Below are 19,588 nucleotides of genomic sequence, written 5' to 3'. Positions count from 1 at the left end.
TGAGTCCCGGACTCAGTGCGGTGCAAGGACCTCCTCCACCAAAAACAAACCCTGACAGTCGGTCCGGAAAGAGCCGGATCCGCGACAAGAGAGCAACAAGTCTTCCAAGCGCCCATACACAAGTATGTGCTCGGGATAATAAGTCTGTGACCTGCCTAGAGTCATATGCACGATCGGTCCTTAATCGACCAGACAGGGAAGACGGTGTAACCAAGCTATGACCCGCCTCCGCGGCGACTCAACTTCTTACACCCACCAATACCCAAACCATATCCCTGCCCGGTCACCATTTTCCTTTCCACCATTTATTATTTTTCCAAGTGATAGTAATCCAATAATATATTTCCTATCTCTCGCGAGTGACAGGCAATCACTCGACTTCTATCGGAGTCCTGTAGCATAGCATTCTACACGATCCTGTCATACTAGTAAGACTTATAGGAATAAAGATATATATGCAAGTGGGTTTCATTCAACTCCTTAACTTAATGCACAAATATTATTTAAACTGTAGAAAGTAGGGGTTATGCACCGGGGCTTGCCTGGGAAAAATATAATCAGAAGTTAGCTTTCCATCATGGCGACATGATCTCCAAAAGCACCATTCTTCCAGCAACTCCCGACGACTCCGTGATCCACCGACGTCCCTATTATGATATGCAATGTAATGCCATGTAAAGATATAATTAATTGACTGCAATCGTGACTCGTATAAATACGCTTTACGCCGCTCACGTTAACAAGCTAGATCTAACGACGACCGTACTTAGGCTACATATCCGTGTTGTCGAACAAGGCATTATTTATCAACAATTCTTTTAGTTATATACACCAACGGTGTTTCTCTATTCGCAATAGGACGTTATTATTTATCTAGCAACTAATTATTCTAGAGCTACAAAATTATGGTGAGCGGCTAATATTGCTAGGAACCTACTGTAAAGATTTCGGATCTAATACTGTTACCAATTTATCACGAAAGTTCCTACAAGTTTATATTTTGCAATATTCAATATCTTAGATTAATTATATGGCTTCCAAAAATATCATCGAACTATGTGAACAAAATACACTAATAGGTAGATCACGATTTTAGGAGACTAATAAAACTGGTTTCATAATTTTTGGACTCATAATTGATTTGCTACGAATTTTGCAAGTTTCCTGTTTTTAATAAACGAAAAAGACTAAGAAAAGGAAAAAGGATCGCTCGGTTAACACCAGCCCAGCTCGGCCCATGTGCGCGGCGACAACAAACGTGGGCGGCACAGCCGGCCCAGCGAGCGGCGGACGGCCCAGGCAGGCAGGGACCGACCTGTCCAACTAGCACAGGCAACCAACCAGTCCAGCGCGTGGCGACGACTGGCCGGCCCAGCGACAGGCAAGCCAACGGCCCACGCGCGACATGGCGAGCGGCCGGCCCACATGTCCAGGGCTAGGCAGCGACGATGCCAAAATTGCACCGAGGCCCTCGTGTTTTTCTCAATTTAACCCGCGGTACGAAAGTACTATTTACCTGAGTCCAGTATTTCACATTCAGAACCCCGTATAACTTCTATCCTTGGAGTAATAACCTTCTCACCTTCATTCTCAAAACAGAGCACCAGGGGAGGGGCACGGCGACCGGTGGCCGACGGCTGCTGCGTGCTCCACTCCGTGGACGCCGAGAAGCCGGCGTACATGGCCTCCCAGGTTCGGCAAGAGGTCCATGACGACAGAGAGGACCGGCTCCAGCGTGGGCCTTACGCGCTCGTGCTCGCCCGGTGGCAGCGGAAGTGGAGCAGTTCAGCGTGGCGCGGACGAGGCGCTGCGAGTCGCGACGGCGTGGTGAGTTACGGTGGCGAGGAGCAGCGTCCGAGGCGCGGCTGGCGAGGAGCAGCGTCCGAGGCGTGGCTCGGCACATGCGGGAAAGGCAGCGGTCCAGAGACGGATCGAGGATGCGCACGCGCGAGGAAGAAGAGGAGGGCAACGGCGCACGGCAGCACGGGCAGTGGAGACGGCGCGGGCACCATGAGCAGCGGCATGCGGAGGAGGCGCCTGTAAGGGACTGCCGAGGAGCTGCAGGTACAGCGCGGCGGGACTCGCGCACTCGCGCACGGCGGCCGAGCAGTGGGAGTGAGCAGCTTCCGACGGCTGCGGCTCCCGGGAGGGGAAACAGCGGGGCGTCGACGCGCGGGACGCCGCGATGGCGGGGCACGAGCGCGCCGGCGGGAAGGAGCGCGCGGGTAGGGGACTCGCTCGCGGAGAGGAAGAGGAGGAGCGGTACGAGCTCGGGCACAGCTGGGCACGGGCGACCGGCCACGGCGACGGACCGAGGCAGAGGGGGAAGAAGATGGATGGCACCGTGGGTCTCGCGCGCGGTAGTGGAGCGGGTCGTGGGCGGGGAGAGAGGAGGCAGGCCCAGGCCAGCCGGATGCGGATGAGGCACACTGCAGCGCAGCGGTTCGGCCGGGAGACAAACACGGAAGAGAAAAGCCAAAGGAAAAGGACGAGCAGGGACTGAGCTCCTCGGCTGCAGAAAAAGAAAGGGAGAGGGAGAAACGACGCTGCCGACATGGAGGTGACCCGGCTTGACCTTGCCTGGCGTGACGTGACTGAACGCAGACACATTAGTGGCACGGCCTGGAAAAAAAACAATTGGAGACAACAAGGACCGAACGGGCAGAGGCAGCCGCAGCAGAGAAACGCCCCATCATGATTCAGAGTACGCAGAGACGGACAGGCAGGCAACACACAACGCGGCACACAGTGAAGTCAACTTCGCCCCCCCCCCCCCATATGTGTGTGTGTGTGTGTATATATATATATATATATGTGTGTGTATATATATATATATATGTATACGTGTATATATATAAATATATGTGCGTGTGTGTGAACAAATAATCGAATGAGACAATCGATAGCATGCATGCACGTATTTTGATTTAGAGCCATTGTTGTAACGGGTGTGTATATATATATATACACACACATATATGCATATATATATATTATAACAGTTTACTGCTTTAGTCAATTTGCAACGTCTAGGCACAGCAATCATTTTGTAAACTCGCATTTAAATTGATTCAAAAGCTATATATATATATATATATATGTGTGTATATCGTTCTATTTATGAATGGGTTTTATTTTATTCATAGACGTTGTTCTCATGCTTAATCTAATAGAACGAACCATTTGCTATTGATTTGCTCGAATTGCCGCTCGACATTCTTAATTATTTCTATGCCCGGCGTGATTTAACTTGAGCGTTTACTTGAGTCCGCGAAACTAAGTCACACAAGATTCGCTTATCGCTTCACGCATGTTTTAAATCAAAAATTCGAGAAACTCATTTCGAAAGTTTTACTTAGGCCTAAATCGCGGCGCTAAATAGGATCGTAACACCGGGGTGTTACACTGTGCACCTCACGTGTGGCCGCATGCCGAATTGCAGAGGCAGGCAGTGGAAGACTGAAGGGAAGAAGGGGATGGAGAAAGAAGAAAAAAGGCAAAATTAATATTTCATCATCTTTCTCTATTCAAAAATATTATTTAAATAGGCAAATTAACACATTTTCAAAGTGTTCGCTGGCCAATTGAACTTTTTCCGATGTTCGCTTGCCACATGACTTCACTTTTCATGTCTTGTAGCTAATTTTGCCAATGAAATATGATTGAAACCAAATTTTAAGCATGGCCTCCCTACATCATGAACAATCCTTTCCAACCAATAAGCCCCAAAACATCAGCATTTTAGCTCCGATTTTGCAAAATTCATGAACCCCTGGAGAATGGAAAAAAATTTGGGGGCAAACCAATATTGGAGGAGATTGGATAAACTGATGACGAAGATATCTTTCTAATGTATGCAAATACCTAAATCCATAAACAAATTTGGCCGAAAACAAAATCAAATCAAGAGACAAAGGCTATAAAAATGGCTTCGAAATTATGCAAAAGGTAAGAACTTATGAGTTGAGGGAGATAGACATTGGAGCACAAAATCAAAACTTGGACTAGATCTAGATGTTGGGATACCAGCGAATCATAGCAAACCAAAACTTTGTGTGGTAAAAAAACTCAAAGGACAAAAGCCCCACCTCTTTTGCTCTCTCTCTCTCTCTCTCTCTCTCTCTCTCTCTCTCTCTCTCTCTCTCTCTCTCTCTCTCATGCAAAGCAAAATTCTCAACCACTCAAATTAGAGCCTAATCCCCAAGGCGTGTTCCCCACAACTATTCATGCCCACTATATAGGCACTTGGTTGTTTCTAAAGTGTAATTAAATAAAGCACTCCATCCAAATACCTAGGGGTAAAACTGTCTAGATTTTTGTTGGTGCATCCAATGGACCCAATGCCTTTATGATTTCACTTTGTTGATGCAAGCTTTATGATGACACCACGCATCTTCTGATCCATCACCCTTGGTTTTGAGGCCCAAAATAGTCAACTCGTCGCATGTGGTTTTGAGGCATAAACCACCAAACCATCCCTGCCTTGTATTGAGGACTAAACTAGCAAAAGAAAACATCTTGCACACCCCCGTGAGGTTTGACTCACCAAGGCTAATGCATGCCCGACCTTTGCCAAGGACCCAACGCCTTCACCTTTCTCCTTGACTTTACCTTCTCCATCTTCATCATCCTGGTGTAGACCCGTGCCTGGCGTCCGCAAAGTGTCATGGCGCCATGGTCCTCCTTAATTGGTTGACCCCATGTTCATCATCCTTTTGTCCATATGTCTTCTAATACTCTTCCTGCGAGCAACATGGATCTCCAATAATGACTTTTCAGACTAGATAGTCCCTTCGGTGTGCCAAGCTTCGTCTCGCCCACCACCAAGCAATATCCATGCCAAACCACCAGCTTGCCCTATCCTACCACATGCATAGTCCATCGGTGTCGTGACTAGCCTATCCTTCACAACGCATCTGCTTGCCATCATATCGCATCCATACACCCACATATCATGATCCAAGATACATCTTCGATCCTCTAATACCTTCCGGTTAGCAAAAACATATTATGCACACATATAAACAACATGCTAGCACCACCAAAAGCTTAAAACCTCTTGACAAATATGTCAATCATCATTCGTCGGACACATAGAGGAGACTATCGGTTTGTTTTGGGAAACTCCCACTAAGACTGGCCTTATATATGTATGTGATATTATCATTAAAACTTGTTTCCCATGTGAATGTTGGCATTTTTATGTTCTACGAATATAATTTAATATCATTGTCTAATTTCATTTGCATTAATTTTGGTTATTTTGGATGTCATTGCCATGCAACTTCCTTTTCCTTGGTCAATGTGATCATGTATGGGTACGTGCTCATCAAAGTTATGGTGAATAAAACATTTCCCTTCCCCTCACTACTAATATATGTCACTGGACTCTGGCCCAAATTATTTGCTTATATATATATACGGTCCCTCTTTTTTTAAGGTATAATAAACAGGAGGGGTTTCCCCTACTAATTATATATTAAAATGAGGAGAAGAGCCAAAATACATTATAAAGCGTTTAAAAAACAAAAAAAACGCAACAAAGAAGATGATCAAAAGGATATACTGTTTTAGGGCATGTTTGGTTCCTTAGACCGAATTTTAGTCCCTGTCCCATCGGATGTTTGGATACATGCATGGAGTATTAAATATAGACTAAAAATAACTAATTACACAGATTGCGACTAATTTGCGAAACGAAATTTTTAAGCCTAATTAGTCCATGATTTGACAATATGTGCTAATGATGGGTTAATTAGGCTTAATAAATTCGTCTCGTAAATTAGTCTCCATTTGTGTAATTAGTTTTATAATTAACTCATATTTAGTCCTCCTAATTAACATCCGAACGTTCGATATGACCTGGACTAAAATTTAGTCCGTGGAACCAAACACCCCTTACACAAAGAGTTGTGTCCATTGTTCTAAAAAAAGTGTTGTCTCCATTCTTCTATGAAAGGGGGGTGTTTGCTTTGCACCATGGAAAACCAAGACAAAGGTGCTCTTGAATTTTTCTTTGCAACATGATAAAGTATTATTTTTTAAACTATAAATTTATACAATTCCTCCTGAATTGTTCAAAAACATTTTCGGGCTAAGCTGCTGATCGATCGAAAACTCAAACATAGCATTTTAGGAAGAATGTTAATTTTAAAACAGCAAAAGTTGTGATACGAGATACAGGTGAAATGGGTTGTACTTAAATTTTAACATCTACTTGGAAGACCATAATATTTTTTTAGGACCCCTAGTTATTCGTTGTGGATTAATAAAAAAGAACAAAAAGCCTACGTGCAGAGCTAAGCGACCTTCCGCAACTCAATTTGATCGATGTACTTCTTACCGCCGCTCTAATTGGCGGGAATCAAAATAACGTGACTCAATGGGCGGCAAAAGTATATCTTTACAAATATTTTTATGGTATATCTTTACAAATATTTCTATGGAGAGACTAGCGCATGGACGTTCAGACGTTTAGATGTCCACGCTCGCACTTCACCCGTTTTCAATAATAATACCCCCACAACGCCTACAGATGTAGCTTCGTACTTCGTTTCATCTCGTGCTCCGCGCCTGCTGCCAACCTATAGATGCAGTTTCATGCTCCGCTTCGCCTCGTCCTTCGCGCCTACTGCTCGTCCATGTATGCTGCTTCGTGCTCCGTGCCTGCTGCCATGCCCATGGATGCAACTTTGTTCTCCGCGCCTGTTGTCGCGCCTGCCTGCTCATGAAACACTTGCAACATAAAACATCTGCTGCAACATACGTCTGAAGCAAATGAAACATTTACAACATACGTTTGCAACATATATGTGTATGGGCACTGCAACATATGCAACATCTAAATAAAATACTTCAAATATACGTTTGCAACATATGTGTATGGGCACAGCAGTATACATAACATCCGGATAAAACACTTGCAACATACGTTTGAAACAGCTGAAACATTTAAAATATACACTTGCAACATACATGTATGGCCAGTGCAATATATGCAACATCCAGATAAAACACTTGCAACATACGTTTGAAACAACTAAAAATATTTAAAACATACATTTGCAACATATGTGTATAGTCGCTGCAACATATGCAACATCAGATCTACTTTTGCAACATTCAGATGAAACATATGCAACATATATCTGAAACGCATAAAATATATGATTGCAACATGTGCTTATCTACTTGCTGCCCCTAATGGACGTCGTTGACACGGAGCTTGACGCTGACACGGAGCTCGATGCCATGGCACGGAGGTCAGACCTCAGCTGTGTGCAGCGCGAGGCACAGGCGACGCGAGGCAAGAGCAGTGCGTGGCGCGAGGCACGAGGCGTGGGTGGGGCACGCGAGTCATGAGGCGCATGGCGCGAAAGGGGCAAGGCATAAGGCACGGGGGTAGGCGGGTCCGTCCCATCTGGCCGGAAGGACGCTCAATAGAGAGCATTATCGTTTTTTACTTGCAGCATCTCTAGAAATTTTGTAAACGACTTTTTATTTTGATTTTTTTAAAAAAGGTGTCCTCCGATCCAACATATTGATAAAAAACTCTTTAAAAATAAAAAGTTGTCAAATATACTCTCCAATTCATAGGCTTCCGCGGTCGAGAGGAACTCTATAAGTCTGTATCTGTGCTCGCTTCGATCTTTTTCTCGGGAGATCAAATCAAAGTAAATTGAACGTATGAGTAATTAAGAAAATAAAGGATTCCATATGAGAAAGCAGATTAAGAAACCATTAAAAATATTTAGTTAGTTAGACATAGTTTAGGGTTCCCAATACAAACTCGTTTAGAAAGTTATTATAGAAGACTATTGGAGAAGAACTAAATTTAAGGTTGCTATTTTCTAATGCTAACTTGCTAGATCTATTAGTTTAGCAAGTAAATTATACCAAAATCCTAGAGATGCTCTTAGACCTTTTTTGCAAAAATTAAATATAGCAAATATAGAAAACTTACTTTTGCAAAAAAAACAAATATAGAAAAATATATAAATGAAAAATCGGCACAAGTATTTTCCGGACTCGCCCCTTTCCAGAACGTGCCGGCCCAAAGAGCCCCATGGGCCGCCGCATTCTGCTCTAGTAGGCTCTGTGTGACTGTCTTGTTTGCTTTACCCTTGTCTCCCTTCCAGTCCTCCTCCAAGAAAGGAAAAAACACGCAGCTGAATCATGGACGCCGCCGCCGCCGCCACGGCCGCCTCCGACGACGAGCAGGACCAGGCGCGCTTGGACGCCATCGCCGACGGCCTACAGACCCGAGACGCGTACGCCCTCCTCCTCCCTTGCTCGATCTCTACTCGTCTTCCCTTCGAGGAGGAGGCAGAGGCGGCTGCTCCATCTGCTCCCCTTCCTTGCTCGTGAGTTGTGGCTGACGAGTGACGGCTCCTCCCTCCCTCCCCTCACCCTCGTTGCAGGATGCGGCTGTACAACTGGCTCTCGCACCGCTGCTTCTCCGACTGCGTCGTCTCCTTCTACCGCCGGGCGCTCGGCAAGCGCGAGGAGGAGTGCGTCCGCTCCTGCGTCCGCAAGTACCTCCTCCTCTCCACCGCCACCGCCGCGCGCTTCCCCCACCTCGCCGACTCCTCCTCGTCGTCGGCAGCATTCGACGATTGATCGGTTGATCCACCCGTGCTCTTCTCGACAGTTACTTCCTTGCTTCACTTCTTCTGTCGGTGTAGCTTAGTTTTACTTTACCTTGTGATGATCCATAGAAAGGAAACACGACGCCGTAAGACTCACGAGCGTAGCAGTTGTTAGGAAGGAAATGCAAGGCCAGGAGTGATCTATACTCCCACACACACTGCAAATTTGGAATTTTGATGAATGAATGCATGAATTCTTCATGTCCTGATTTTTCCTCTCTGAATGAGTATTACTATTACCTTGATATGGATATGCGAAAAGGTTCTTACTGTATCTCATTTCTCATGTGATGGTTTATGTTCAGCTTTGGTTTTCATATTGTACAACATCACTGCAATCCAGCTCAGTTTGCTCAATGTGTTTGATCAGAGTAAGGTAGCAACCACAACTGGGCCTCATAGCACCACTACCACCACATAGATCATGCTACAGAAAAAGTAATGACAGTGACCCCCATTATATAGTATAATCCTTAGTTGCAGACTTTTATTGGCAACAATGGTTTGGGACTCGATGCCTGTAAGATAAGTAGGAGTGTTAACGGACATTTTCAGTGTCATTCTGATTCCTACAGTAGTCATATTACCAAATGCTGTGCCTTGTGAAGTCCATACCCAACCAGGCTAGTACTGTCAGGTTGTGCACAGAAAATCACAAATAACAGCCTTATGATACTCCTGATCTAAAAGAGGCCATCATTAGTTCACAATAGTATCTGCTAAGAGATTAGATCTTACTAGTTAATGGGCTAACACTCTGAATGTAAGCACAAAGAATATTCTTAATGCTCATTCTTTTGGAGTACGTGTATACAATGTGGGTGAAAATAAGCCTTTTAATGAGAGCAGTGTTCTCAGAAGCAAGGTTGTAATAGTTGAGCCATCATACTACATCAGACAATTTTGCCAGCTGTTTTAGCGGTGCTTGCTCAAGAGATTCATTGTTCAAAATGCAGCAGATTTGATGCCTCACCAAGAGGTGCATCTGCAATTTCCACATCCTTTGCTACATTCCACCCCTGGACCCTCAGGCCAGCGAGCAGGGACCAAATGTTGGGGTTCTTCATATGCTTTACTGATGATGAGTAAATGTGCAACAAAAGCCTTCTCTTGTTTCTTTTGGATGCAGAACATCCATGTATTGTGTTTTCCTTTGCTTGTTATTTCATCTGAACTTAGCATGCTGCCTTGATATACACGTGAATTTTTCATCCGAAATGATTGCTGAAATGTGTTGGTGAACAAACATCAATGCAACCAAGCTTTGGTTTTTTCACTCACAAGGCCTGGCATAAGATCCATCGGTTATTTCCTGACTCCTGGTATCTCTAATTATCTATTCCTGAATGTCCTTTCTCCCCTGAAAGGTGTTGATGAGTAAGGATTTGTCTTATTCAAAAAAATGTTATTGATCAGAGTAATGTGGCCAACGCCACAACTGAATGAAGTTGGGACTTGGGAGAGGCAGATGTAAAGGTTGGATTTTGAAGAAGTGCACTTCAGAGTTTTCAAATCACATGACACGAACATGATTCTTAAGTGCTTTGCTCTCTGAAGATTATTTGTAGCAGTGCTCATAAAAGCTACAATTCCATCTCATTTTTCAGTTATGTAAAACTTTCAACTGTTCATGTTTAAAAACTATGTTCCTCGTTGCATCATCAATTATATAAGAGCTCTTTTCATTGTATACATGTCAAGGGTTTTTCTTTCTTTCTTTTTGTATGTGTGTAACTCCGTACCCTGGTTAATGCAATTGACTCGTTTGCTTCTGAGGCTCTTCGTGTATTCATGCAAGAAGCCAAAGGAACGATCTATAACAGCAAAAACCCGTCTTCCAACATTATCGTTCCTTACGCCCTGACTTGTTTCAGTGTCCTTTTTTCCAATTCTACGCCAGTTATAGGTCACAAATAATTTGCTGATCATGAGTTACCCACTGAACTGTCCATTGTACAAAAAATAGTGTGTCATTCGACCGTGAAGGTTGTGTGTGTGTGTGTTTTTGAGACAAGCTAGCGGTAGTTACTATTGCACTCAAATAACCAAGCATACATCTGGCAGTCAGTGTGCCATTAACAACTCGACTCACAGATTGGAACCAATGATTCATGCAGCGGGGGTTTGTTACTACTTCAAAGAAACATCCAGTTCAAGTCGGCTACAAGAGGTAAAACCAAGTCCTAGCATCCTGCCTTTAAGTTAAATCCTCCACCATCAACATACACATAGTGAATTCTGGTTCAGGAAATGTCGCGTCTTACACTTTTGAGCATCTGGCATACATACTACTCAATAGCAGCGTACTAGCAAATAGACTCTCCACGTGTACAAGATACTCAGTTCGGGTTCCTGAGAACAATGATGACCGAATCCCCACGGAGGAACATCTTGCTTATGAACCTGTCTTTGTTCACCGGAAGAGCCTTCTTCTTGCCTTTACCGGTCTTTGGCACCTGTAACACAGGTAAAATGTGTTCACAAATGATTAATGAACACAGCAGTTCAAGCAAGGGAAACTTTACAAAAGGTAAGCGACCGTTCAACATACCTCAGTCCACATCTCCCTAACATTCTCGAGAACCATGTTGCAATGCCGATCAAAGGCTCTCACGCGACCAAGCAGCTTCTTGTTGTTCCGGCAGTTGATAAGAACCTAAGACATAAGAGGCAATGCATTATCAGAACAAGGAGCAGTTGAAAAGCACTATCTGCAGTCAGCAGTATGCAACCTGACACCAGACACATAATATGTGATACATGAGAGAAACAAAGATATATCAGTTAAGTAACAATGACATAGCGATCACACTACAGGAAACGATGGCTTAGGTTTATACATGGACATTTTTAGATAAAATGGGTGGAAAAAATATGGACCAAGGAAACATGATTGTCTGGCAGTTGACAGCAACTAAGCAAGCAATTCAGTTACTACAAAAATAGTAAATCTTACTTTTGCAATTTATGAAAGAAATAAGGATGCATGACAAATTTTTTTATTTTGGCTGAATGGAGCTAACATCAAACAAATCAGCTTATATAAATCACTAGTGCCACTCAGAAAACAGTTCCTGGCAAATTAATCCAACTTTGATGATGGAAATGACTAAAAAATTATAAATGAACCATAGCAATAATGCAGAAAAATAGATAGTATAGATACAGAAACCTATGACAGATAGGTACTAGCATTATAGTCAAAACTGCCAAATTATGGTGCGATACAATACTGGCTACCAAGACCACCGCATTACTTCCATGCACGGAAGGTAAGAAACATGTGCACATCACAGTTAAGGGAACAAGAATACAACACCGACTACACACTAGTGCATCACTTCCACGGACTAAAATAGTGTTAGAATCACAGCTGAGGGACATGTTTAGTAAACAATTGGGAACCACAGCTAATAAACATGTCTTAGCTAAGAAGATTACTAGCCATATGATTTGGTAAAGCAGGAGCTTCAGGCTGCTGCACAGAACTATATTTGTCTCAGCCAATAAATAAGGTGGTTCAAATACAACACAAACGATCATAAGTTGGATGGAGGATACACAAAAACTATGGTCAAATATAACCTAACAATGGATCTAAGTTCCAGGACTACCAAGAGCAGGAGGCAGCCAACTAAGGCTAACCATATTGACACAGCTGGACAGCAGGCACATTGCATAACTATAATCCACATGGTACCAGATTATACAACAAAAACACCAGCACATACATATTTTCATACTTGAGAAGTAAAGTCAATGTAGACAGACTGCGAAGGAGACACTGAATTTTCCAGAGGAAATCTACCAACCTGGGTATTATTCTTGACGCTCATCATGAGCACTGAGAGAGGACCGGTGCTGAACTCCTCTTCCTCCTTCTTTACCTGTTTCGACAAAGGAAAAGGAAAACCACACAAGTACCAAATCACAATTAATTCACGGCACCAGAAAGAAGAGAGCAACATCCGGGGGAGGGGGATGCAGTAATTTTTTTTCAGCTTACATTGGTTTCTTCCGCCATGGGATCCAAGTGGAGCCGTCAATCTGCACATGGATTAAACACGAAGTCACTAACTATTCGCTCGAACGAAACACAGTTCTCAGATCCATATATAGGGTAACCAAAAAAAAATCTCTACGAGTATGCTGGTTCCTATCGTTGGCGGGCTAAAAGTTCTAAGTGGCCCGCATGGATCTACACTCCGAAACCCGGAAATTACCTGGGCGGGCAGAGGCGAGTCGGAGCGGCGAGATGGCGGCGGCGCGTCGGGAAGGAAGAACCCTAGGCTGGGCGGACAAGAGGAGAGGGTTTTTCTGGAGGAAGACGAACTGGCAGCGATTTTATCACAATGGCGCTGGGTTGGGCCGGCCCAGGAACATAATGTTTCGGCCTTGTGCAGTTTCAAGCCATAATTGGCTGATGGGCTGTGATGGATTGGGCCCGTCTTAGAAACATATTCCTTAGACCTGTTCGTTTGGCTTATAAACCGTACTTTTTCAATCAACAAACAATATTTTTCTCTTACAACAAATCAACCAACAGTACTTTCAGCCATGGCCATGGCTTATCAGCGCCAAGCGAACAGGACACTTATTTCGCCTTGTGCAGCTTCTTTTTTAAAAAAAAAGTTTGTGCAGCTTCATGGTATTTGTTTCGCCTCTCGAAACAATGTTTGTATCGCCAAAAATCAATCATATATGTCGGGGGTAGAAAACATAAAGAAAGAAGAAAATTAACTCGAGTACATAGAAGATAAGATGAACCTGGAGCCAAAATGAACTGCTGACAATCTAAAGATGAGTTGCATTAATTTACAACCACCATACAGTGAGTCAATTAAGCTGGACAAACCACGAATTCAACAGAACTGACACAGCAACGAGGATTTACCACACCATATATAAGACGAAAAACATTTAGAGGTACCGAGAGATACATGGTTCCAACTTCACACACAAACACAAAAGGAACATTCTGTATCTACACTACATAGATAGACGCAGCGATGCCATTCAGGACAGGCATCTAAAGCAAAACCAATATCACGCCTGATCCAATACTGACTTTCAGTAGTTGGTAGCCCCAAGATAGGGCTGCTGCTGACCATAACCACCTGACGAAGCGCCGCCGCTCCGATACTGCTGCTGCTGCTGGGGGGCAGGGGCCAGCAGTGGGCAAGAGCTAGCAAAGTGCCCGATCTGATTGCATTTGAAACACGGTCTGGGGCCAGCGTTACGAGGCTGCGAAGAGCCGTAGGAGCTTGCCGTTCTCACAGCAGGCTGCTGCCTGTACATGCCTGCAGGGCAGTTCTGCGCGTTGTGCCCACTTGACCCGCAAGACATGCAGGTCTGCACATTCCCTGTCACCGACACTGGAGTGGGCACCCCGATATACGTGTTTGCTTGCTGCGCGAACTGGTTCGCGGATTCCCCATATATTGGACCACTCACATTGGTGGTGTAGGCACTGTTGGAGGTTGGCACGCTTCGTCCAGCACCAGTGTTGCTGAGACCAGCATTATAGGCCATGGCGCCTTGCGCCTCAGAAGGTGAGCCAGTATCATCCTGCAATAGGCCATTGATTACCCCCAGAAGGTAAGAACTCTCTTTTGCTGGATCCAGCTTCTCCGCTCTCGTAATGCTGCACTTGACACGCTGCTCATCATTAAAGGTCTCTTCCTTGACTTTCAGCTTGAATAGAAACTGCTGCCAGCGAACCCCCTGTAAGATCTCAGCAAATCGTTCTGGGTCTTCTTCTCTTATGTTGTAGAGCTCGTAGGCGCTGTGGCCAACGATCTCGATACCAGCCTCTTGGAATGCAGTAGCATAGGTGACCCCAGTGTGGTCCTGGATCTGGCACTGCAGCAAGTATCTATACTCGCATTTTGGTAAGCTCTGGTCGCATTTGTCACATTGCCATGTCCCATCACCATTATTTATTACCTTTTTGTTGCACACCCTACCATTCACCTCCATGGTGCAAGCAGGATAACAAAAATTATCAGTGATCAGATGTGAAATTGCACCTTTAACAGTGATAAAGTCTGGCTTCTCTGATCGCCCCAGATCTTCATCCTTGATCTGAGCCACTGCTTTCCTGACATCAGTCCTGCCCATACTTACCCCTGACAAAGAAACACAAGCAGCTGTCTTCCCTTCAGTTGCATACCATCGCCGCAGACTCTCAGCCTCAGGAAAGTCTGGGTCTATTTTTAACTGAGTTGAGCCGATTGTGTTCACAGATCTACCACTGAATTCAGTAACCCGGGCGCCTTTCAAAGCTAGAACAGGATTCAAACCAGAATCGCACTGCAACTGCAGCTGCTGGCCTTCAGCATCACAGAACTTCCCCCATAAGGTAATTTCTACGCTTCGACCAGACATGTCTTTCAGTTGAAGAGTTCTTTTCTGGGCTTCCGAGCCACCAACCTTGCGGATTATTGTGGCAGAAGGGCCAACTGATGTAAGAATTCCAATCAAGTCCACAATAGCACCTGCCTCAAGGTTCTCAATTTCGCTTATCTGCCGGAAATTATACTGCTGCCTAGGGATGTTGCTATCATCATCAACACAAACTTCGATAGATGATTTGAAATCCAGAGATATTTCATACTCGTGGTTCAAAGAGTTAAACTGCTTCCTTGCAGGTTTCACCGACCCTTTAGATATCAGGTACACCTTATCAACCTCAATGAGGTCAAAAAACTGATCAGCCTGCGCATTGAAGCATGTTGCACGGATTTCTCCACCCTGTCCATCAAGGAGATCAAAGGAGAAGACTTTTCCAGCACCTTTGTTGTTGTTGTAGTGCCTGAGATCAGTCTTTGCAGTCACCCTAGCCTTGATTGTCCATGTGTATTGGTAGGGGTTCAAATGAGCCACTGGGACAAGACGACTTGCATCATTCTTAGACACAGGGGTTCTATTCATATGCCCTGGAGGCGGTTGCTGATAAAAGGACTGTGCAGGTTGGCCGTATGTATTCCCAGGAGCACCACTGCCACCAGCCACGGAAGGAACTGCAAACCTTTGGTTCTGGTGAGAGTTCAGTGAAGGCTGCTGCAAGTTTGACTGCACCATGCCCACATTCATTGTATTATTATGTGCTGAAGTTGTACCATAAGAGACACCAGATGCCACATTTGGAACAGATTCTACTGCACGACCAATTGGAGGGCCCACCGTACCCTGATAACCACCATAGGATCCACCGTATGGTACATTATTAGCATCTTGCACTGGCCTTGGAGCAGCAGAAGATCCGTATGGTACATTGTTAGCATCTTGCACTGGCCTTGGAGCAGCAGAAGATCCGTATGGTACATTATTAGCATCTTGCAATGGCCTTGGAGCAGCAGAAGATCCCAGCATACCAGGGCCGCTGGAATATGTTCCGGTATTAGCTTGAGCAGCATTGGCCGCAAAGTTGGTGCCCTGCTCATTAGGTTGGATTCTCACATCATAGGCTTTGGGGTCTCCAATTATGGTGCACTCGCTTTGCAGAACATCAAGTTTGATAATAATAATGATCCTGAACAAAAGATAAAGGCATGGTCAACTCAACTGATAAGAGGCAAGCCACAAAAAGGTGTAAACAAACTAACATTCAAATATGATATTCTTCTCTTTATGAGATGCCCAGTCAGCTCTCACAGAAATAGGTATTTCCAAGAATTAACTCAAGTTATAGAACCAAAGAAGTTGGGGAAATAACGATTCTTGAAACATTCATGAAGCAACATTAACCCACTTCAGATCTTAAAATCCAGCATACATAATCAGTAGATTCAGATTCTATTGATGTATGGTAATTCATTAGAAATCTATAATTGTGCATACTTTAGTAACTCCCACAAGAGTATACAAGGTTCAGACTCTGTCGTATCTTAAAAGAGCTACTTAAGAATTATTTGAATGGTCACAACAGAATGTGTTGTGACAGTTTCACTGATTTGACATGGATGCCAGAATAAGAGCTTTCGGATAGCACAAAACTACAGCACCCTTTCACTGCACTAAGGATCATCATCAACAGTATAGAAAGTTTATACAGAACCAAAGAAACTCTGCATATTAACCATTGCCTGTTTGATGGTTTTCTTTCAGTGGAAATTGGAAAATTGCTAATGACAAAGGGAAAATAACATCAATGTGCATTGTAGGGATCAAAGGGTTAAAAAAACACATGCAGAGAAGCACAACAACCTTAATAGAAACAAGAATAGAACTGGCTGGACTCCATTGCAGTGAAGTTAACCTAGTCCGAGGCTAATCTAAAGATAGTGGGAAAAAAAAACAATCAACAAGACTTCCGTGAGTCTGGACTGGAATGACCATAAACCCTAGTACCACATCGCCCAAATACCATTTTCTACCACCACCGAATCCCAATCTATCTTTCCAAAGCGGTAGCCGCAAACCTTGTACGGAAATGTCGCCCCTAACGATATGGCAGGAGCCTAATACACTGCATGTTTTACATCACTGAACCGTGCGGGAAGCAAACCAAGATTCAGCCTTTCTACTACTACTAGGAACGCAACAAAATAATACAAATCTGCGAGATTCGAATCTGGGATGGAGCGGGAAATCGAGCGCGGGGCAGGATTATTAACTAATGAATCCTCACCTGCGGTTCTGGATGGTGCTGCAGGTAAACTCGTGGAGGTGGATGATGGAGCCCTCCTTGATGGAGCCGTTGTGGATGAGCACGTTCTCGGCGGTGGCGAGCATGGACTGCATCGTGTGGACGCCGTCGGAGAGCAGCATCCGGAAGCGCTCGTGGTTGGTGGGGCCCTTGACGTTGGGGACTATCCGCACGTGCACCACCTGCAGCACCGGCTGCAGCGTCCCGTTGCCGCCGTCGGCGTGCTCCGAGATCGCCGCCACCGCGCCGGGCGTCAGCTGCGCCGCCATCGCGCTGGCGAGCCTGGGTGAATCTTGCGGCGGAAGGGAGGCGAGAGGAGGCGGGGGGAATGGAGAGGAGAGGGGCCGATTCGATTTGGAGGGGGGAGGGGGACGGAACGGGGCGAGGGTTAGCGCGGATTTGAGGGGGCGGGCGGCGGTTCCGCCGAGAGGAAAAATTTTGGACTTCGAAAAGACGGAAATGCCCCCATTTTTTTTTTGTGGGCTGGAGCCTATCGTACAGGCCCATGATGCTGTGCCTTCGCTGGTGTGCCGAAGAAGCCAGAGAGATGGCAACGGCTACACACTGTGTGTCTGTTGTGCCGAAGAAGCTATGGGTGTGATTAGGGTGTTCTTTGCTGGGGAGTTTAAAATTTTTAGATGTTATATCGGATGTGTTAGAAGGATGTTGAAAGGAGATTTTGGATACTAATAAAAAAACAAATTACAGAACTCATCAGAAAACTGCGAGACGAATCTAATGATACTAATTAACCGGTCATTAGCACATGTGGGTTACTGCAGCACTTAAAGCTTTTCATGGACTAATTAGGCTTAAAAGATTCATCTCGCGATTTTATCGAGAACTGTGCAATTAGTTTTTTTTCATTTAGTACTCCATGCATGTGTCTAAACATACTCTTTTACTGTAGGAGACAAAGAATTTTGGAAACTAAACAGGGCCTATGCCTCAGTGCCAGAAAGAATGTAATGTTGGGTTTTAAATCTTATCTAAAAAAAATGTAAGGTCTTATTTAGTTCCTCTCTAAACTTTAGTCTTTATCACATCGTATGTTTGAATACATAGAGTATTAAATATAGACTATAAAAATAATTAATTATACAGATTGCGAGATTAATTTTTTAAGCCTAATTAATCCATGATTTCACAATGTGGTGCTACAGGAAAGATACAGTAAACATATGCGAATGACAGATTAATTTGACTTAATAAATTTGTTACGTGGATTTCTGAGGACTTATATAATTTATTTTATTATTATTATCTGAACACTTCCACATGGCACCTTATGTAACAGCCGATGTGACACCCATAAACTTTAGCCCATAAATTTAAACATCATCAAAATATAGACTTGAACGGCTTGTTCGATAGTTGGTTTCTGAGCTGATTTGGCTGGCTAGTGCTGGTTTGTTGTGAGAGAAAAACACTGTTGGCTGGCTGGTTTGGGTTGGCTGAAACCAACAAGCGAACAGACTAAAAATTCTTTTTCAATAGGACCCACCTTTTAAATATCTCACCACATGTCTAAAAACTATCATATTTTATTTATCCATAAGAAGAACATTACAGAATGTAACCATTGTTTTTTATTTCTAGAATGATAGAGTACGGGTAAATACGTAATTTTATATCTACACTAATCTTACCTTAAAAAGCGAGATCTAATTTTTTTGATAAAAATGTGCCCACACAGGATTAAAAAAATCTACTCTGTACCCGTACCAGCACAGCTGCAGTGCTGCAAAGGCAGGGTGTTCGGCTGGCTGGCTGGACTAGGCTGGCGGGTGGTGGTCAGCACACTAACGTGCTCACTGTTTATATGAACAGTATCTTTCCATCCGAACAGTATTTTTCTCACAACAAACCAATCGAAATAGTATTTTGATTTTTTTTTTCAGGCTAGCCGAATAGCCTCCTAAAATTGCCAACGGGTAAACCGTGACCAAATAGACAACCAAAGGTCTTGTGTATCAAATTCTTTTTATAATTATATTCAAAAAAAAGTTCTTTTTATAATTAGCTTCAAAAAAATTCTTTCTATAACTTATATGTCCTGAAATTTACATCGCATCATTGTAGTCTCGTTTGGTTCCTAGGAGATTTTTAGAATCCAGATTAAAAAATTCACGGTAGGGGCAAAACCCCTCCTGATTCTTTCAGAAGAAAATGTCACGTCGGTTTTTTTCTCTCTTGAAAACACGGGAGAGTTTTAGTCATTATAGGCTCTTTTGCTTCCTAGAGATTTTCAAAAATCGGATTTTAAAAAATCTAGCATATTTCATTTGAT

The 19,588-nt window shown here is 43.9% G+C and overlaps 3 protein-coding genes across 3 annotated transcripts; 1 reads left to right on the top strand and 2 right to left on the bottom strand.

The window, feature by feature from the left end:
- The first annotated feature begins 8,135 nt into the window (after positions 1-8,135).
- Positions 8,136-8,850, top strand: LOC136514867 (mitochondrial import inner membrane translocase subunit Tim9-like). Its single transcript, XM_066508573.1, has 2 exons — positions 8,136-8,270; positions 8,421-8,850. The coding sequence occupies exons 1-2, from the start codon at positions 8,176-8,178 to the stop codon at positions 8,617-8,619; spliced, it is 294 nt and encodes a 97-aa protein (XP_066364670.1). The 5' UTR covers positions 8,136-8,175; the 3' UTR covers positions 8,620-8,850.
- Positions 8,851-10,740: 1,890 nt separating this feature from the next.
- LOC136518120 (uncharacterized) lies at positions 10,741-12,989 on the bottom strand. Its single transcript, XM_066511783.1, has 5 exons — positions 12,872-12,989; positions 12,655-12,695; positions 12,461-12,535; positions 11,200-11,304; positions 10,741-11,104 (listed from the first exon to the last, which is right to left on the bottom strand). The coding sequence occupies exons 2-5, from the start codon at positions 12,670-12,672 to the stop codon at positions 10,988-10,990; spliced, it is 315 nt and encodes a 104-aa protein (XP_066367880.1). The 5' UTR covers positions 12,673-12,695; positions 12,872-12,989; the 3' UTR covers positions 10,741-10,987.
- A 434-nt stretch (positions 12,990-13,423) lies between these two features.
- Positions 13,424-17,668, bottom strand: LOC136517009 (replication protein A 70 kDa DNA-binding subunit C-like). Its single transcript, XM_066510520.1, has 2 exons — positions 17,281-17,668; positions 13,424-16,182 (listed from the first exon to the last, which is right to left on the bottom strand). Exons 1-2 carry the CDS (start codon positions 17,565-17,567, stop codon positions 13,719-13,721), a joined length of 2,751 nt encoding a protein of 916 aa, XP_066366617.1. The 5' UTR covers positions 17,568-17,668; the 3' UTR covers positions 13,424-13,718.
- Between the last annotated feature and the right edge of the window lie 1,920 nt (positions 17,669-19,588).

The sequence above is a fragment of the Miscanthus floridulus genome, chromosome 17, assembly GCF_019320115.1.
Source record: "Miscanthus floridulus cultivar M001 chromosome 17, ASM1932011v1, whole genome shotgun sequence".
NCBI lineage: Eukaryota > Viridiplantae > Streptophyta > Magnoliopsida > Poales > Poaceae > Miscanthus > Miscanthus floridulus.
The sequence above is the reverse complement of the archived record's forward strand: the minus strand, read 5'-3'. Positions and strand labels throughout refer to the sequence as shown.